This window comes from Oryctolagus cuniculus, chromosome 9 (genome assembly GCF_051225735.1).
Source record: "Oryctolagus cuniculus isolate XC-2025 breed Fujian yellow rabbit chromosome 9, ASM5122573v1, whole genome shotgun sequence".
Taxonomy (NCBI): domain Eukaryota; kingdom Metazoa; phylum Chordata; class Mammalia; order Lagomorpha; family Leporidae; genus Oryctolagus; species Oryctolagus cuniculus.
This window is the reverse complement of record NC_142875.1, coordinates 63,172,290-63,192,915: the sequence shown is the minus strand read 5'-3', so window position 1 is coordinate 63,192,915 and position 20,626 is coordinate 63,172,290. Positions and strand designations below refer to the sequence as shown.

General features: G+C 40.1%; 1 protein-coding gene across 8 annotated transcripts; it reads right to left on the bottom strand.

Annotated features, from left to right (window-relative positions):
• Positions 1-4,727: 4,727 nt before the first annotated feature.
• LACC1 (laccase domain multifunctional purine nucleosidase 1) lies at positions 4,728-20,626 on the bottom strand. 8 transcript variants are annotated; one of them, XM_002712964.6, is made up of 7 exons: positions 19,979-20,626; positions 18,466-19,076; positions 17,658-17,836; positions 16,764-16,929; positions 10,406-10,631; positions 8,108-8,268; positions 4,728-7,106 (listed from the first exon to the last, which is right to left on the bottom strand). In XM_002712964.6, the coding sequence occupies exons 2-6, from the start codon at positions 19,025-19,027 to the stop codon at positions 8,109-8,111; spliced, it is 1,293 nt and encodes a 430-aa protein (XP_002713010.1). In that variant the 5' UTR covers positions 19,028-19,076; positions 19,979-20,626; the 3' UTR covers positions 4,728-7,106; position 8,108. The 8 variants fall into 8 exon arrangements, with proteins under 8 accessions (XP_002713010.1, XP_051706626.1, XP_051706630.1 ...); XM_051850666.3 differs by having other exon boundaries at positions 20,151-20,288; XM_051850670.3 differs by having other exon boundaries at positions 17,804-17,836; positions 19,979-20,282.

The following is a 20,626-nucleotide window of genomic DNA, read 5'->3' as shown; positions in this document are numbered from 1 at the left end:
CAGTGCCCTTATGGGATGCTGGTATTGTAGGCAGTGGTTTAACCCGCTACGCCAAAATGCTGGCCCCAGGAAAGCTGGAATTTTCATGGAAAAGACCTACATGTTTGACTCTCTGGGTCACTGTCATAGAAATTTGATTACATGGTTTGCATTCATATCATTAAAGACATGTAAATGGGTAAGTTCCAAGGGCAGGGTGCGGTATAAAGTAAATACCAATATAGAAGTGAAAAGAAGTACAGTTTTGGAAATAAATACTAGTTTCTAAAATGCATGATTCTCATGGGAGGCATTTATCCTAAAGCAGTATTTTGAAGTTTATATTGATTTAGCAGTTTGAAATAGGGAGGTCTAGTGATGGGTTAAGGACTGAATACCTTAAAACAGATCTCTATTTTAAGTATTTTCCTTAGAGTGACTTTAATATAGCATTATTACTTAAATAAATTCAACTGAACACTGAAAATATAAAATACCAGGTTAAAAAAATGACAAAACACTCACACTCCAAAATACAGCTTATCATTTTTATCCTTCCTGACTTTCTATTGGATCATTAAAGGATTCTTTCCCCTTCTTTGGTGGGAGCTAGCTAAATGGAATTCTGTAGGACCTGAGGTAATTACAGAAAGGCTGGAGCATCTGGATGGAGTAGGGAGTGGAGAGAATTGAAGTAGCAAGCAGGGGCAAGGTCATGACAGAACTTGCAAACTTACTGAGTGGGTTTTCATCTTAGGGGCAGGTAGGGGAGCCATAAAATAATTTTGAGGGTTGTGGTATAACCTGATTTGCATACAGAGCAATCAATAATGTCATTATAAAAAGAGATTCAACAAGGAAAAATTAATTATAAAGTTGCTCTAATGATGTAGGTGAGAGATGACCTGACATATATTTTGACAGCTGAGATACAGACATGGAAACAGATGGCAAACGTACAAAATGTGGGAAGAAAAAGAGGGAGGGAAAAGGAGGCATTTAGAAACACTCAAGGGTTTCTGGCTGGGCAATTACGTGAAAGATTATTTTATACTCTAAGATAGAACACCAGAGGAAAGCAGGTTTTTGGCGTGAAGATTATGAGTTAGGTTTGGAGGATATTGTATTTGAGAGTCCACAGTGTATGTCCAACAAGCAACTCTATAGCCAAGTCTGGATACATATTTCAAAGTAGAAAACTTGGGGCAGGTGTTTGGCCTAGCAGGTAAAATGCTGGTTAAGATGCCCACATCCTATATTGGAGCACTCGAGTTCAAGTTCAGCCTCCTGTCCAAACACCTCTAATTCACACTCTGGGTTGCAGTAGTGATGGCTTAAGTAGTGGGGTCCCAGCCACCCCACAAGGGAGACTTGGACTGAGTTCCTAGCTTCTGGCTTTGGCCTGGCCCAGTCGAGGCTATTGTCGCATTTGGAAATTGAATCAGCAAATGGAAGATCTCTCTGTGTCTGTCTCTGTTTTTTAAATACATAAAAATAGTCAAAAAAGAAAATGAAGGGGATTAAAAACTCAATTGTCACCATAAGCAAATATATTTTCTACAAATGTTCTCATGAAATGGGGTTCTCTTTTTTTCTGGAAAGGAATGTGGTATTTTGAATTACAGTCTACTAGAAATTTTAATTATTTAACAGAATACAGTAACTGGACACCTTGGCTTTCTGAGAATTAAATAACACAAAGAACCTGCTTCAGGTACAGAAAAGATTTAGTTCACCTCAGGCAGTTGGCACAAAGACACAGAGAATGTGATGTAAACATGTTTTTTTCTCAGCAAAGACAATGCATTTAAGCAGAGTATTGTAAGTTTGTCTCAACAGAGTTGACATGTAATCACTGGGAGTTCAAACTGAATGTGCTATTCTGGAAAAAGCAGCACTAACAGGTTTCTTTTTCCTTCATTAAGCAATAACCTAGCACAGAACAATGTGTTGTACACAGCAACTGCCTCCTCTGTAATCACAAGTGAATTTTAAAAACACCACCTACAGTGGACTATACCATAGATCAGGGTTGCCATAAACACCCAAGCAAACAGATCATACTTTCCATTCTTTAGTGCACAGTTTATATTAAAAAATGTAGAGAAATCTAGATTCTCCTCCACCCAATGTATTTTGTGTGTGTGAATTTATCTTAACTAGAGCAAGGAGGTTCTACACCATACTTAACACATAACACATTACTTGTTTGCCATTTAACATGTGCAAGTATGTGTACACACACAGACACACATATAGATAATTGAGCAATGCTTTCTCTAAAGTTCTAAACTCCCTTAGATAGGTGCCATTCCCTAAGAGTTCACATAAAAAAGTAGGATTGGATCCATTGGATATAGAAATTGGGACAGCCAAATGAAAAGAAATATCAAACTCTTCTTCTTTAAGATTTATTTACTTATTTGAAATTCAGAAACACAGAGATCTTTCATCCACTGGTTCAGCCCCCAAATGGCTGCAATGGCCAGAGCTGGGCCAGGCCGAAGCCAGGAGCCAGGAGCTTCAACTGGGTCGCCCACGTGGGTGCAAGTCCTTGGGCCATCTTCCACTGCCTTCCCAGGTGCATTAGCAGGGAACTGGATTGGAAGTGAAGCAGCCGGGACTCAAACTGCATCCATATGGTGTGCGAGCATTGCAGACAATGGCTTAACCTGCTACATCACAATGCTGGCCTGTAGATTCCTCTTTGAAATATGAAATGATATAATTCATATATCACTGTTATTTTCCAGTTTCTAAATCCACAGGTTTTATGTTTATTTCATGTGACATATAGTAAACTCTGAATTTCCCTCAAAAATCTACTTACATAAAAGCAGTTACTGGATACACAAAAGTGAAATTAAGGTAGGTCAGAGTTGCTAAATGCCTTTATCTACTGACACTACAATGTGTTGTGCCTAGAGTAAAATCAATACATTCACACTAAATGTTTTTTCTTTTTTCACAATACAGTAATTAAGATTGGTTCTGTGGGGAGCAATCCGGACTGGACTAAGTTACTGAAATTAAGACTTATTCTATGCATCTGCTCTCCCACAACATGGCGTTGGGAGAGAAGTAAACAGCTTCCGCACAGCTGCCTCCAGTTCAGCTAATAAACTGTAGGACTTGCTCCTGATTGGAGGAGAGCAGCGTACTCGGCGTGTGGGCAGCCGAGTTGGGATTGGCGGAGGAGGATTATAAAGGAGGAGAGAGACGGCATGCACCGGGAACATCTATGGGGAACATCTAAGGGGAACACCTGTGCAGCCCCCAGAGAGCCGGCCGGCGGTGTGCCGCTCCCCTGCGGAAGTGGGGAATGTGGCAGGGGGAACTGCCCTTCCACGGAGGTGGAAGGGATAGTAGCCAACCCGGGAAGAACCAGCAGCAAACCCGGGGAGGGCCGAGCAGACGAAAGAACAGCGCAGGGTCCTGTGTCGTTCCTCCACGAAGAGGGGGAGCGACATAATGGTGCCGTGACTCGGATATGAAGCCTAGGCAGGGCTTAGTGTCGTTCCTCCATGAAGAGGGGGAGCGACAGGTTCAACTTTATACCAAGACACAGAGTCATGCCACTTATAGAAAAGTGCTTTCCTAAATGGTAAGGTCAACTCCTTGTTTGTTTTATAAAACATTGGAATGGAACATATTTAGTCACTACGCTATTTTCCATAACTTAAAATTACAAATAAATAAATGTCTAGTAAATTGTGGTTTGATAATTAGTACTTCCAAAAAAGTTGTCATGAACTCTCACTTGATTTACAAACTTAATTCTTATTAATAATGTGGCAACCAATATTCCCTATTTGTAGTTAGTAGCAGTGCTTTGACTAAAAACTAAACAAAAGGGGATTGGCCAGAGCTGCAGCTCACTTGGCTAGTCCTCTGCCTGCGGCGCCGGCACCCCAGGATCTAGTCCCGGTTGGGCCACTGGATTCTGTCCCAGTTGCTCCTCTTCCACTCCAGCTCTCTGCTGTGGCCCGGGAAGGCAGTGGAGGATGGCCCAGGTGCTTGGCCCTGCACCCGCATGGGAGACCAGGAGAAGCACCTGGCTCTTGGCTTCGGATCGGTGCAGCGTGCCGGCCGCAGCGCACTGGCCGTAGCGGCCATTTGGAGAGTGAACCAACAGAAGACCCTTCTCTCTGTCTCTCTCACTAACTCTGCCTGTCAAAAAAAAACAAAACAAAACAAAAAAAAAAAGAACTGTTAAAAAAAATAAACTAAAGGAGACAAACATTTGGCATAGAAGTTAAGATGCCAGTAAAGACACAGCATCCCATATCTGCACCCGGATTTGCGTTCCAGCTCTACTCCCCATTCTAATTTCCTGTTACTAGTGATGGCTTAAGTAGTTGGGTCTCTGCCACCCATGTGACAGACCTGGTTTGACTTCTTGGCACCCAGCTTCAGACTGGCCAGTGCTAGCTGGTACGAGCATTTTGGGGAGTAATCCAGCAGATGAGAGTGCTCTCTCTCTCCATTTCATATAAATAAATAACAATTTAAAACAAAAAAAAAACCAAACAACTTACTAGAAATCATTTTTCTTGTACTCAAAAAGTCCAAGAAATCTATATACAAATGTTTGAGAGTGACAGTGATCTTGTAGAGGAAATAAGATATGATTATTTAATAACTTAATAGTTCTACTTCTAAATTATTGAATTAATACTTTTCACTTAGTAAAATAGCAAAACAACTCTTCATTATATGGTATGGCACAAATAACTCAAAACCATACATAATAAAAATAACTTTTATTTGGATTGGAATGTTTTGGTACATAAAGTGAAATGTGGTTATCTAATATTCTGTAAATTTATAAACTTTGAATAAAATCATGCACAATGAAGAATTAGAAAAAAATTAATATTTTTCAACGTGTTAAATTTTTCCTTAATCTTTATTATCATTAAATAAAAGGTTACTGTACCTGAGTTTAAAATTTCTAGCCTATGCTTTATGTTTGAAGATTTCCCTGAATTGGAAAAAATGAGGCATTTTATTTTAAATTCACACTCAGTGATGGGACATACAGAATTAAACTAAACAAAGTATCAGGCTACGGCAACCTCACAACACATAACATAGTACTGAAATGGCTGGTTTATTGATTGTCACTTTCCACCGGCTATTAAACATGTTGAGGGCTACAAATGTATTTTTTGATACAACTATCTCAGTACCTCAAAAAAATTTTGACTGAATGTCTGAGTAAATGATGCTGATAAAAAGTTTAAAATAAAAATACAATTCAGACAGCTTTGATCAACTGCTAAATATGAAAGATTAGGAGTCATAAAATATGTATCCACACCTTATACCATCATAAATTATGTGACTTTGACCACCTCCAACTCAAGAGGCTCAGCTTTCTCATCTGAATAAAAAGGATAATGCCTGATCAATATATTACAAAGTAGCTCTAAAGGTATATAATTAATGCACATGAAAGTCCTTGGTAAATACCAAATGTTATTTGTGTTATTCTACTGCATATACATGTAGAAAATATATATAAGAAATCTTTTTAAGACGTAATATGACAACTGACATTTTTTTTTTCTAAATGAACATAATTTAACATTTCTCTCTTTAGCCAGCAAACATACTCAAAACTATTCATCCAAAAATACTCCTTCCGATACATTCCTCAGCTTCCTCTCTTTACAAGTATATCTTGTCCAAGAATCAACACCTATACATCTTCTTCCTCACTGCACTGATACCTGTTTCGTCACCACTGCCAGTAGAACAGCTTCAACACAGTTAACACTTTGTCTTGGAAGATTTCTTTTCTAGCACCTCCCATACCTATGTTGACTTGTTCAAAATGACTAAATCCTGTTTTTTTGTACTTCAAGGACTAATTATTTTAACTGGCTCAGCTTCTTATCTTCAAATGCTAGCACTGTATGAATATTCAGGCTCAGACCTCCTGTTTTCTCATCCTAGTTTCTCCCTGCATGAGCCAATCTGCTTCAATAGACTCAGGCACCATCTTTACATAGCCAACTTCTAAACCTGTCTTTGTCCTAAGTTCACTCCTAATCTATTTTCCAACCAAGGGCCAAACAGTTTCATTTGGATGTACTTCATTCTCTGTAAGCTCATCATTCTCCTTTGTCCCAAACCTTCTCTTTCTGTTTGTTGTCACCCTTGGTAATATCATGGAGACATTGACTATGTCTCTATTCTTCCTCACCTCTTCCTTCCTTTTATCTACTTATAGGATCTACTGATTGTACCTCTAAAATGTCTTTCTAACCCATCTGCCCTCTTCTCCATTTTAATTTCCAAGGCTTTCATCAGGACCTCATTATCTTTTTTGGAACACTTTGACCACATCTAGTATAGCCTCTCTGCTTTGATATTTCACAGTTAGAATCCATCCTGTTAAATATGATGCCAAGGAAATAAAAACACTGCCTTACTTTTGATGCTGATTTGTTCTAAATTCTTTGAAATGATATTTGAGATCCTCACTAATCCATTTCCAACCACTTTCTCCAGTCTCAACTCTTGCTACACCCTTATTTCCCTAGATCATGTTAGGTACTTCTTATAATTTCATGCCCTGGTTCATGATGGTCCCTCTTTCTGCTACAGTTGTTCTTCATTTACCAAATGTTCAGCTCATGAAATATATTACTTGCTCTGAACACAATTTCTATAATGCCTTCTGGAAAAATTAACCCTTCCTCCTTTTAATCTTCAACTGCTATTAAAATTAAATTGTAGTTGCAGATATGTTTATCTCCTCCACTGCATTAGACTCAAAAGGAAAGTCTTATTCATTTTGATATACCTATGCTTAACACAACACCTGACAGAGAGTATTCAATAAATACTAAGCAGATCTATTTCTGATTTATGTAATAAATATGGGGCAAATTTCAAGAATAATTCTGATTTGTAAAATATATTAGCTGTATCATATTGAATTTTTTGTTAGTTATTGTTAGAATTAAGTGAAAATAATTTAGCATTGGATAACAGTGAAAATATAATCTAGATTATCCATCATAATCCCTTTGGTTTTAAATAACTAGTTAAATTTCTCTCTTGTAGTCAGTTTGGAAGGAGGCAGGAAACATTTACGCAAAAATCCAATCAAGTATCTGTAAAATACAGAGAAATTATATATGAGATCATCACTAGTATTATTAGAATAGCAAGGCAAGAATCATAAAATCTATTAAAGTTTTATATATGAGAGAGCTAAAGATATTATAGAGACTAAAAATAACAATTCAAATAAAATTAACCCTAGGGAAAACTAGATATATGGTAAAGGGAGAGTGCTAAGTTATTAGCAAGTAATATTTTTATGTAACTCAAAACTATTAAATACTATTTTTAAAAATTACACTCAATCTTCCTCTATAATTCTAGCTTGTCAGTAAACTATAACCTGTGAGCCAAATATGGCCCTTCACCTACTTTTGAAGGTAAAGTTTTATTGGAACACAGATATACATATTTCTGCATTCTCAGGTTCTACTTTTGTTCAATATTGACAAAGTTCAGTAGCTGAAGGCTTAAGATATTTACTATCTGGCCCTTTAGCAAAAAATAAACAAATAAATAAAATAAATTTAGCCAACTCTGGCTATAGATAATGTTGGAAACCTAGTTGAAAACCAAGCTAGTCTGTGTATTTACAGATTTCTTATTATACTAAAACTTAGAACTTTTATGCAAAGATTTCTTCTCATAAATATAAAGACATAATAATGCTATTATGTGAAATATACAGATGTTAAATATGTAGTAGAGATACAGAACATACATACAGGATCTTTTAAAGGTAAAATACTTTCTTTTTAAACTTTTAACACAAGCTGACCAATATAATTTTCATTAATTAGAAAAAGCTACTCTTTATATGAATCTGCTTCTGAAAATGAACTTTTCTGTCACTGTTACATCAATAAAAAAGTAGAAATTTATTCTTCCCATAAGAATAAAGTAGTAAAAGTTAAATAAAATCTTTTTTTTTTTTTTTTAATGAAGGGAGGGAAAGGCTGGAAGAGAAAAAAAAAAGAGGGAGAGAAAGAGGGAAGAAAAGAGGAAGGAAGAACAGGAAGAGATTAGAGAGAGGAAGGAGAACCTACTATACCTCATTCTCTAAGTGATATGAAGCCAATCTGTGTACCAAAATTAACACCATCTCGGACATGGGAGAAAAACTTGTCAGGATGGCATGATGTACAGAGGTTGAGATCTTGGTTCTGGTCCTGAATGTTATGTGGAAGAATTCCTCCCCGTTCTAGAAGAATCCTTAGGGTAAAGATTTTTCAAAAGATACTAAGAGTTTTTTTTTACCAATAGCCAAAACAATATGAAAAGTGTACAGATATTGGAATGATACAGAATATGGAATAATCAGGAAATGGTTGGTTCTATCACCTAAGTACATATATATATATATATACTACACAATCTTCCATAGTGTCCTGCAGACATGATCTAGGTACAGAATTTTTATAATCACAATCAATTACTTATTTAAGAAGAAACTTCTCAAGATACCAGGGTATTTGTAGACACAGAAAACTTGCTTCTCCATAAACACCTTGTGATATAAAATTGTAATAAAAATCAGTGATACTTATTCCATAAGTCATATTAAGAATCACTTTCAATCCCTTCTAATTATGTGCTAAATGAGGCAGAATTTGGGTAGGGTTTTGCTGACAGGACTAGAAACATAATTCAAATCAAACATCAATTTTCCTTGTAGAAATAACAAATAGGAGCTATAGAAATAACAAATAATGGGTTAAGTTGCCACCTGTCAGCATCCCAAATGAGCTCTGGTTCAAATCCTGGATGTACCACTTCCAATCCAGCTAGTTCCTTGTTAATGTGCCTGGGAAAGTAGTGGAAGATGCCTCAAGTACTTGGGCCCCTGTGTCGCTCCCCCTCTTCGTGGAGGAACGACACAGGACCCTGCGCTGTTCTTTCGTCTGCTCGGCCCTCCCTGGGTTTGCTGCTGGTTCTTCCCGGGTTGGCTGCTGTCCCTTCCACCTCCGTGGAAGGGCAGTTCCCCCTGGCCACATTCCCCACTTCCGCAGGGGAGCGGCACACCGCCGGCCGGCTCTTCTCGGGGGCTGCACAGGTGTTCCCCTTAGATGTTCCCCATAGATGTTCCTGGTGCATGCCGTCTCTCTCCTCCTTTATAGTCCTCCTCCGCCAATCCTAACTCGGCTGCCCACACGCCGAGTACGCTGCTCTCCTCCAATCAGGAGCAAGTCCTACAGTTTATTAGTTGAACTGGAGGCAGCTGGGTAGAAGCTGTTTTCTTCTCTCCCAGCGCCATATTGTGGGAGAGCAGATGCATAGAATAAGTCTTAATTCCAGTAACAGTCTAGTCCGGTTTGCTCCCCACACCCCTGTCAGCCACTAGGGTGACCTGGATGGAGTTCCATGCTCCTAGCTTAGACCTGGCCCAGCCTTAGCTATTGCAGCCATCTGGGGAGTAAACCAGTGGATGGAAGCTCTATCTCTCTCTGTCTCTGCCTCTCTATTTCAAATAAAATCAATAAATCTTTTTAAAAATGGAATGACAATTTTTGGCAGATTTTTATAACAAAACTTCATAAATTCAAAAATTCAGGAAAACAAATCTTGAAAGTGACTGTATATTTACTTTACATAGTTTTTTTGCTAAGAACTATATTTTACTTATTAATTAGAGAATAAAGATAATTTTAAACTATCAGCTTTTTGCTAGTTAAAAGAACTGACCTGGAGAATGACTGTGAAATAAAACAGGCCAGTTTTTCTATAAAAAGTTTAAGTAGATCTCTTAAAATTGAATGCCTACTGTTTCTTCCTTCATTTTTTTTTTTTATTTATTTGGAAGTCAGAGTTACAGAGAGAAGAGTAGGGGGAGTGGGAAAGGGAGGGAGGGAGGGAGGGAGAGAGAGAATATGAATCTTCCATCTGTTGGTTCATTCCCCAGATAGCTCCAACAGCCAGGACAGGACCAGGCTGAATTCAGGGGCCAGGAGCTTCATCTGGGTCTCCCACATGGGTGTCAGGGGACCAGACACCTAGGCTATTTTCTACTGCTTTTCCCAGACCATCAGCAGGGAGCTGGATTGGAAGTAGAGCAGCTGGGATATGAACCAGCACCCATATGAAATGACAGTGATGCAGGTGGTAGCTTTATATCCTATGCCACAACGCTGGCCCCTCTTCCTTAACTTTTGAAAAAATAAATGATACCAGTCAGGCAAAATCAAATGAGAACAGATTTCATATTTAAAATGAATTTCTATATATGTTTACATGTATGTCAACTGCCTAAATATCTGCCACCTTAATTTTTCTTGGAGTTACTGTTTGCTAAAATAATTTTCATTTTAGATGCAATAGTCAATAATGAGTTCCAGAATGAAATCAAGCATACCTGGTAGCTTTTCGGATGTCAATATAGGGATTTGGTGAGTCAAACAGTCTTACACATTCAGGATGAAGATTATGAAACTTATTTGCTGATTCCCATGGAAGAGTAAAACAGCAAGGTCCTACTGAAGGTCCCAGTACAACAATAATGTCTTCCAAATGACAACCATATTCTGTTATCATAGCATGCACTGTAGCCATAGCAATACCTAACAAAGTACCTTTCCAACCTGGTAAATACAATAAAAAGGAGATAATGAAAGTTCAAACATAACAAAATTCCACTTGACTTTATCTCTAAGTTTAAAATGAGCAGATTGAATTTGTACATTTGTCAAAAGTCTAGAAATAAAAAACAAATCACAAAATTAATATTGCATTATAGTACTGGTTTTAGAATGAGATCTGCTATATATATATATATATATATAAAGCACCTGCTCAGAATAAACATTACTGGGAGTTTCCTTCCACTTCTTTTCAAAAAAATTTTGTATATTTAGTTTCCACTGGGATTCCATCTTGTTGCTCTTAACTCTCATTTTTTCACACATTTTAAAAAACAATAATAGGTCCCCATACAGTAGCATAACAGGTAAAGCCACTGCCTGGGATGTCAGCAGCCCACGTGGGCGCCAGATCGAGGGCCAGCTGCTCCACTTCTGATCTAGCTCCCTGCAGGTGCACCTGGGAAAGTAGCAGAGGATGGCCCAACTGCTTGGACCCCTGCACCCATGTGGGAGATCCGGAGGAGGCTCCTGACTCCTGGCTTCAGCCTGGCCCAGCCCTGGCTGTTGCAGCTATCTGAGGAATAAACCAGCAGATGGAAGATTCCTCTGTGTGTGTGTTTGTGTGTGTGTGTGTGTGTGTCTGTGTATGTCTGTCTATGTATCTCTTATTTTCAAATAAACAAATAGGGCCAGCGCCGCGGCTCACTAGGCTAATCCTCTGCCTGTGGCACCGACACCCTGGGTTCTTGTCCCAGTTGGGGTGCCGGATTCTGTCCCGGTTGCTCCTCTTTCAGTCCAGCTCTCTGCTGTGGCCCGGGAGGGCAGTGGAGGATGGCCCAGGTCCTTGTGCCCTGCACCCGCATGGGAGACCAGGAGGAAGCACCTGGCTCCTGGCTTCGGATCAGCGCAGTGCGGCCAGCCGCAACGCACTGCCCGTAGCAGCCACTTGTGGGGTGAACCAACAGAAAAAGGAAGACCTTTCTCTCTGTCTCTCTCTCTCACTGTCTAACTCTGCCTGTCAAAAAATAAATAAATAAATAAATAAAAATAAAATAAAGTTAAAAATAAATAAATCTTAAAAAAAACTGTGGTAAAATCACATAAAACTTACCATTTTAACTAAGTGTACAATTCAGTATATTGAGTACACTCACATTGTTGTGTAATCAACCCCCAAAATGTTTTCCATCTTGCAAAACTGAAACTCTATATCCATTAAAATTAAATAGTAACTACCATTTCACCTTTCTCCTAGACCCTGGTGACTACCATTTTTCTTTAGGTTTCTATGGACTTGATTACTCTAGATACCTCATATAAGCAGAATCAATCTGTCTGTCTTGGGATGGCCTGATTTCACTTAATATTATGTCCTTAAGCTTCCTCCATGTTGTATCATGTGTCAGAATTTCCTGCTTTTTTATGGCTTAATAATATCCCCTTGTGGGAGAGTGATCCAACATGGGAAGTGAGATACTCAGCAGACTCATACAATGGCGGATGTCCTAAATAGCACTCTGGCCTCAGAATCAGCCCTAAAGGCACTCGGATCTGGCTGAAAAGCCCATGAGAGTATTTCAGGCATGGAAAGCCAAGACACTCTGGCAAAAAGATCTCTGTGAGTGAGATCCCAGTGGAAAGAACAGGTCTTCAAAGAGGGAGGTGCCTTTCTCTGAAGGGAGGAGAGAACCTCCACTTTGACTATGACCGTGTCTAAACAAGATAAGAGTCGGAGAACTCAAGGGGCTTCCATAGCCTTGGAAACTCATAACGGGTGCATAGGGAGATTACTGATGCCATAAACAGGAGTGTCAATTGGTAAAGTCAACAACAGGAGTCACTGTGCACTTACTCCTCATGTAGGATCTCTGTCCTTAACGTGCTGTACACTGAGGCTTAATGCTATAACGAGTACTCAAACAGTATATTTCACTTTGTGTTTCTATGGGGGTGCAAACGACTGAAATCTTTACTTAATGTACACTAAACTGATCTTCTGTAAAAAAAAAAAAAAAAAAGAAAGAAAGAAAGAAATTATCAATTCCCAACTTGACTCTCACTGGGATTAAACATGACAATAGGTCTGATCTGATTTCATCATCATTTAAAAAAAATCATCTATTATTTTTCACTTTATGTTTCTGTGTGGGAGCAAACTGTTGAAATACTTACTTAAGGTATACTAAGCTGATCTTCTGTATATTAAGATAATCGAAAATGAATCTTGATGTGAATGGAAGGGGAGAGGGAGTGGGAAAGGGGAGGGTTGTGGGTGGGAGGGACGGTATGGGGGGGAAGCCATTGTAACACATGAGTCGTACTTTGGAAATTTATATTCATTAAATAAAAGATTAAAAAAAAATAATAATATCCCCTTGTATGTATACCACATTTTGCTAATTCATTCATATATTAATGGACATTTCAGTTGCTTCCACTTCTTGGCTACTATGAATACTGCTATTATGAACAAGAGTGTGCAATTATCTTTTCTAAACCCTGCTTTCATTTTTTTGGGATATAGTATATAACCAGAAATAGAATCATTAGATCACATGGTAATTCTATTTAAAAATTTTTGAGGAAGTGTCATATTGTTTTCCATAGTACCTATACCATTTTAGATTTCCCACAAGGTTTAAATTATTTCACATACTAAACACTTGTTATTTTCTACTGTTTTCAAAAATATTAGTCATCCTAATGGATATGAGGTGATATTATAGTTTTAATTTGCATTTTCTTAATTATGTGTGATGTTGAACATCTTTCTATGTTTGTTGGGCATTTGCATATCATCTTTGCAGAAATACATATTCCTTTGCTCATTTTTAAGTGAGGCTGTTTGTTGTTGTTAATGATGAGTTGTAAGAGTTCTTTATTTATTGCAGATATACCTTAATCAGATATGTGATTTACAAATAATTTTTCATTCCATGCCTTTTCATTCTACTGACTGTGCCCTTTGATGCCTAGATATATTTACTTATTTTTAATTTGAGAGGCAGAGAGAGAGAGAGAGAGAGAGAGAATTCCCAGCTGCTGGTTAGCTACTCAAATGCCTGCAACAGCTAGGTCTGAACCAAGATATAACCAGGAACTGGGAACTCAGTTGAGATCTTCTACATGGATAGCAGGGATAAAACTCCTTGAGCCATCACCTGCTGCCTTCCAGGCTATGCATTAGTGGAAAGAAAGAATGAAAAGCAGAGCCAGGACTTGAACCTGGGTCCTCTGATATGGGATGTAAGAGTCACAACTGGTAGTCTAATAGGCCAAATGTCTGATCCTACAGATGTTTTTAATTTTAATAAAGTCTAATTTATCTACTTTTACATTTGTTGCTTGTGAGTTTCTTCCATCCGCTGGTTCACTCACAAGATGGCCACAATGGCCAGGGCTGGCCCAGGCCAAAGCTAGGAGCCAGGAGTTTCCTCTAGGTCTCCTATGTGGGTAGTAGGGCCCAAGGCCTTGGGCCATTTTTCACTGCTTTTCCCAGGCTATTAGCAGGGAGCTGGATCAGGTGGAGCAGCTAGGAGATGAACAAGTGTTGATATGGAATGCCTGAAATGCAGGCAGTAGCTTTAAATGCTATGCCAGAACACTGGGCCCTTTGCCTGTGATTTTCTAAGAAACTACTGCCTTATCCAAGGTCACAAAAATTTACACTTATGTTTTCTTCTAGAAATTTTATAGTTTTATTTCTTACATTTAGGCCTTTCTTAAATTTTGAGTTCATTTTTGTATATGAGTTAAGGTAAAGATACATCATTCTTGTTCACGTGGATATTCAGTTTTCGCCACAATATTTGTTGAAAAGACTGCCCTTTCCCCATTGTATAGTCTCAGTATCCTTGTTCAAAATCATTTTACCAGGGCCAGTGCTGTGGCGTAGCGGGTAGAGCTGCAGTCTGCAGTGCCATCATACCATATGGACACCAGTTTGAGACCTGGCTACTCCACGTCTGATCTAGCTCTCTGCTATGGCCTGGGAAAGCATTAGAAGATGACCCAAGTCCTTGGGCCCCTGCACCCATGTGGGAGACCTGGAATAAGCTCGTGGCTCCTGGCTTCGGATTGGCACAGCTCCTGCCACTGAGGCCATCTGCGGAGTGAACCAGAGTACAGAATTCTCTGCTTCTGCCTCTCTGTAACTTTGCCTTTCAAATAAATAACTAAACCTTTTTTAAAAAATCATTTGCCCATACTCAAAGGGTATATTTCTGGGCTCTCTATTGTATTCCACTGATTTTATGTTCGCCTACATGCTAGATATATTTCTATCCTGTTTCAAGGATAATTATTAATAACTTGGAAATTCACATTTATAACTTAATTTTGACTGCTTAATATTTTTATTTTTATTTTTTTGACAGGCAGAGTTAGACAGTGAGAGAGAGAGACAAAGAGAAGGTCTTTCTTTTTCCACTGGTTCACCCCACAAATGGCGCCACCAGGCGCTCCCCCCAACCCCCGCCTGGCCCCATCTCCCATGCAGGTGCAGGGCCAAGCACCTGGGCCATCCTCCACTGCCTTCCCGGGCCACAGCAGAGAGCTGGACTGGAAGAGAAGCAACCGGGACAGAATCCGGCACCCCAACTGGGACTAGAACCTGGGGTGCCGGCGCCGCAGGCAGAGGATTAGCCAAGCGAGCCATGGCACTGGCCTAATATTGGGTTTTTAAAAAGCTTTTTATTTTTGTAATTTGAAAGAAAGACAGAGAGAAAGAAAAAGAGAAAGAGAAAGAGAAAAAGAGAGAGAGAGAGAGAGAGAATGTTCTCATCTGCTAGTTCACTCTCCAAATGTCCACGATGGCCCTGGGTCAGAGGACAAAACTGAGAACTAGCAGCTCATGTGTAACAAATAATACTTCCTTTTTACATCCAGGAACTGAGACTTACAAGTTAAATAACTTTAGACAACGTCATATAGCAAATCTGACTTCCACTCATCCATTTCTATTACTTTAGTTAGGCCAAAAGAAAAGAATGCTACTTTCTTCTTTATCTTTGGTCTTCAAAGCAGAATACTCACTGATTACAAGGAAAAGGAAACTCAAAAGAGCATCCCTCAATTCACATAGAATCATAGCCACTAGATAGTCTAAATACTATTTTTAAATACCTTCAGAAAACAATATAGCATCTAAAATACTTATTTAATCTTATCTTTAGAGAACAGTGACAATGAAATAATTTAGTTAAAAAATTAAAATGCAGTCTTCCAAACATATCTTGTCTTTTATCACCTCCCTACTTTCAAACATGCTGCTGACACCTGCCATTTGTATGAACACCTTTCTACAACATGGCTAACATTCCTATTCTCTGGAGCCTGGGCTTCAGAGGTTCTCAACCAGAGGCAGTACCAATCCTCTAAAGTTGTGTTTTGAAAAGCATGAAAGGAGTTGTATTTGTTTTTTGTTATTGTTGTTTTGTTGTTACAATGACTGAGAGTGCTACAGGCATGAAGAATTTTTAAGATACTTCATCTGCAATGTAGGATTACATTGCCCAAAATACCATCCTCTCTGAGAAAGACTAGCATCTAGCAAAATCGTACAAATTTCTTAGAACTCAACATAGGTATCACTTCCTTTGGGAATTCTATTCTGATTCAAAAACTTTGACTCAGAGCATGCCAGCCCCTCCCATATCACTATACTTACCACAAAATAATAGAGTTAATTGTTTACCATCCTTACCAGAAAGTTTAATTTTTGCTGAACTACAAAATTAGTAAAATTCTGAGTGCTTAAATAAGCAAACTTAGCCGGCGCCGCGGCTCACTAGGCTAATCCTCCGCCTAGCGGCGCCGGCACACCGGGTTCTAGTCCCGGTCGGGGCACCGGATTCTGTCCCAGTTGCCCCTCTTCCAGGCCAGCCCTCTGCTGTGGCCAGGGAGTGCAGTGGAGGATGGCCCAGGTGCTTGGGCCCTGCACCCTCATGGGAGACCAGGAAAAGCACCTGGCTCCTGGCTCCTGCCATCGGATCAGCGCGGTGCGCCGGCCGCAGCGCGCTGTCCGCGACGGCCATTGGAGGGTGAACCAACGGCAAAAGGAAGACCTTTCTCTCTGTCTCTCTCTCTCACTGTCCACTCTGCCTGTCAAAAAAAAAAAAAAGGCAAACTTACCAGCGTGAGCAACTCCACATGCTTTTTTGACAGGATCTGCAAAAACTATGGGGATACAGTCAGCACCAAGAGCTGCTATCGTGACTCCTCTCTGATTTGTGGTTATTCCATCATAAGATTCAGGTTCCTTCCTTCCCATAATCCAGACGTCACTGGCATGATCAGTCTAATACCAAAGATATGTGACAAAAATATGTTTTGGAAGTGAGATTTCTCACACCAGAAGCTTTTCTGAAAGTACACATTTCAGAACAAAGTAATATACTAAAGTAATATACAAAATAATACTAAAATCAATTAAATATACCACTTCTATGTGTAGTAAAACAGCAGTTAATTCTGCATATTTCATTCAAAGGATGCAGTTTAACATTTAAAAATTCAGTACAGTCCATCACAAATACCTCCCCACTAGAAATGGGTAAATGTCTATTTACAGCACTTTTCACAAGGAAATTTGACTTTTTTATAAAGAGAGCTAAATTAATTACTAAAGCATCAATATTTTTATTTTTTCTAGACTCAAGTAGAGTTAAAAATTTTATGATGAATAAGATACTATATCATTAATTATGACCTGAGTTCCATTAGTGTTGATTTAGAAAATTATAACCTTTCTTTTCCAACATTAAGGACTTTTCTTCTATATCAAATAGAGAAGTGAATGGTACTACAACCCCTGAGAATGCATCATATTTTTAGAATCAGGAACTCCAGATGAAATATATATCATAGAGTTGATCTTTAGGCTGTATATAAATCTAAGAAAAACACAGCATTATTCTAAAATTTTAGATAAAACACCAGATGCAAAGGTTAAAAAGGTTAAAGTTTATGCCATTAAGCAGACTAAAAAACATACTTTAGGTCTCAAAATATAAAGTAAAATTTTACCTTTATTCGGTAAAATTTTTTCATATTAAATCCTGCAGTATTTGCCAATCTACGCAGATTTTCTTGAACAACTGCCTTAGGATCTCTCCGTTTGGAACTACAGAAAAGATTGAATGAGCTAAGCGTTGGTATATAAGATATCCCACCTGTTCTTGTAGTAAATCCATGTGTGAAAATATCTGTTGAGGATAAGTGATGAAGATTAAAATGATGGAATACAAAAGACTATAAAACCACGTCTGTTAAACCTGCCCAAATTTCTTCATCCTGTGTTTATTAATCTAGCTTCTGATTTCTACAGCACTTTGTATTTCCATATTCTCTTATTACTTACTGGTCTGAGTTTGTTTGTTTCACCTGCCTATGGGATTATTGATCTGCAAAGGGTATTCTGTCCCATTTGACTTTGTTCAACCCAATGGTATACAGTGTTGTTAATACTATTCAACCAAAAGGAAAGATAATTTTAAACTTCACTATTTTGAGAAGGTGCCAACTAGTGGAAGTTTCAAACTTTCCAGGTCATAAATCTTATTTTAAAGGAGGGCTTTTTTTTTTTTAATTATTACTATTAAAGCAGAATTTTCAAAAAGCAAACTCTTTAAATTAGAGTAACTTTGTAGGGGTCATCCTTTGACACCCCTGACATCACAGGCCATCCATGACACCCTCACATTGCAAGTGATGCTAATGAGCAATAATCTCACACTGTCAATCAAAGAAAGGAGGAACAAGAAGTGAACAGCCTCGGAAGACAGGCTTGCTTTTTCTCTTTCACAGTAAAAACAACAGTTAGGGTTTAATATACCTGGGATCAAAGGAGATGTGATAATAGTTAATTCTCCTTTCAGCGCTGGCAGACTGCTCAAATATGTTTCTATTTCTTTCTGGATCTCTTCTAGTTCTTGAGCTGTGATCACATTTATTTCAGTGGACTGTTTGAAAAAGCCATCCCTCAAAGTCATCTGTAAATCTTCAAACTCGAAATTGTAAACATCAGTGAAGAGTTCATCAACAAAGGCCTTCATTAATGCTTTTCTGTGCATGGGTACAATGATCTTAATGCTGCTCAGATTTTTTTCATCAATTTTTTGTTTAATAGTATACAATGAGGCAGCCATGCTGGGATTGTTAACAGTCTCAAATTCTCTCAAGAGAGTTGATAATCCATTGCTTGCTTCTAATTCACAATTATCATGCTCACCATCCCTTTCACAGCTGATGGGGTTATGACACATTATGCAAAGGAACTTGGCCTTGGAAGCATGGTGGAATTTGATGGCATTCAATGTCTTCAGTAATCTCTGATGGCTGTTTTTCTGAGAGTTCAATTTCAAATCAAAGAGATCTATCACAACTGCTTCTGCCATTCTTCAATGCTTTAAAGTTCTTCAACGACTTCTGTGCCAAGTTAATCACCTGTAAAGAAAAATTGGCATAAAAATATATCAACTTCTTACAGATATAAAAGAAATTTGTAGTAGATTTTAAAAGTGACCGTACTGATTTGAAAATGTAAACAAAATACTAAACCCAGGCCCTTCTCAACAAAACTAATCCACTATTCGTCATCAGACAACCACAACAGCGAAAGTGAAGTCACCTTCTAATTCACTTTCTGAAAGTGTTGGTATGTCTTTCCAAAAAAGCAGTTCCTCTGTGCTGTTTCTTCTCTATATAGAAATGTTAAGTAGGGAATTACTTCTTACGTTAGACAAAGCTTATTTCTTAATTATAGGTGTTAACCTATGTGATGATCCTTAATCCTGACAGGACTGTCATATTAGGTCATACTTTTTCATAGGAAATACGAGGTCCTGAAGTTAGGCAGGTTAAGCAATGCTGTACCTGAAAATCGTGTCGTTAAGGAAACACAAGTTGTGAGACGACTGCTCCATCTCTTTAGGATTTACACAGTACGATTTGGCTTCCTACCTTCGTTCTGACTCATTCTCAGCAGATTTTTCTCATTTTCAGTCCTGGTCCTGCCACCCCAGTCCTCGGTGCTGCCCTGACCTCTGCTCCCCACATCTCATGCGCTCCGGTGGAGGGCCATTTCCCGTTTTGAAAAGGTGACCGCTTCCTTCCCCTCCACACTGTGGATTTCCACACGGGGCCCCTGTCACCGCCAGATCCCTGTCCCCCACAGGACCCCTGCTCGATACCTAGAACTGTGCACCTGCCCTGGTGGGGACCTCCACCCCCTTTCACTGCCCCCTTTCCGCCCTCCCCCACCCCCCTTTCCCTGAGAACTTTCCGACCGTCAGATGCACACCAGAGGCGGGCTCCGGGGTCCCGCCCTCTCACGTTCCTCTGCATACCTGGTCTGCCGCGGGGAGCTCGGTTAGGACGGGCCGCCCCCCACCTCTTCCCTGAGTCTCAGTGGAATCCGGAGCCACGAGCTTGTCACCTGGAGTCAGAAGCCCGTCCCGGAGGCGGCGACGCCCGCCCCTCGTCACCTCACCTCACCTCACCTCACCTCACCCATCCCACCTTGGCCTCACGGATCCCCCGCCTGGCATCGACCCGGACTCTTCGCGCAAACGACGGCCGGCCGGCCGGGGCTAGGACGGCAGACTGCAGCGCGGCGGCACGGAGCTCCCGGGTCGAGCGGGGCTGCGGGGCGTGCCCCGCGCGGACGCGGCGGGCCGGGCGCCCTCGCTGGGGAATCCCGGGATGAGCTAAGCGCGCGCGCCCGGCGCGCCTCAGCAGTTCCGGGTCAGGGCGGCCCGGCGGAGCCCGTCCTGCGACCCCGGCGAGGGAAGAGGAACAGGCGCCTGAGCGCAGCAGAGGCCTGTGGCCGGAGCCAAGGCGGGTCCGCAGCCGGCAGGCAGGCAGGCAGGCTGGGCTCCGAGAAGGGGAAGGGGCTGTGGGCCCCGTGAGGAGGGGAGGCGAGAGGGGCGACCGGGTCCCGTGAGGGGAGCTGGGAGGCGGCAGCCACCTCAGGATTCCAGACGTTCTCTGAGCAC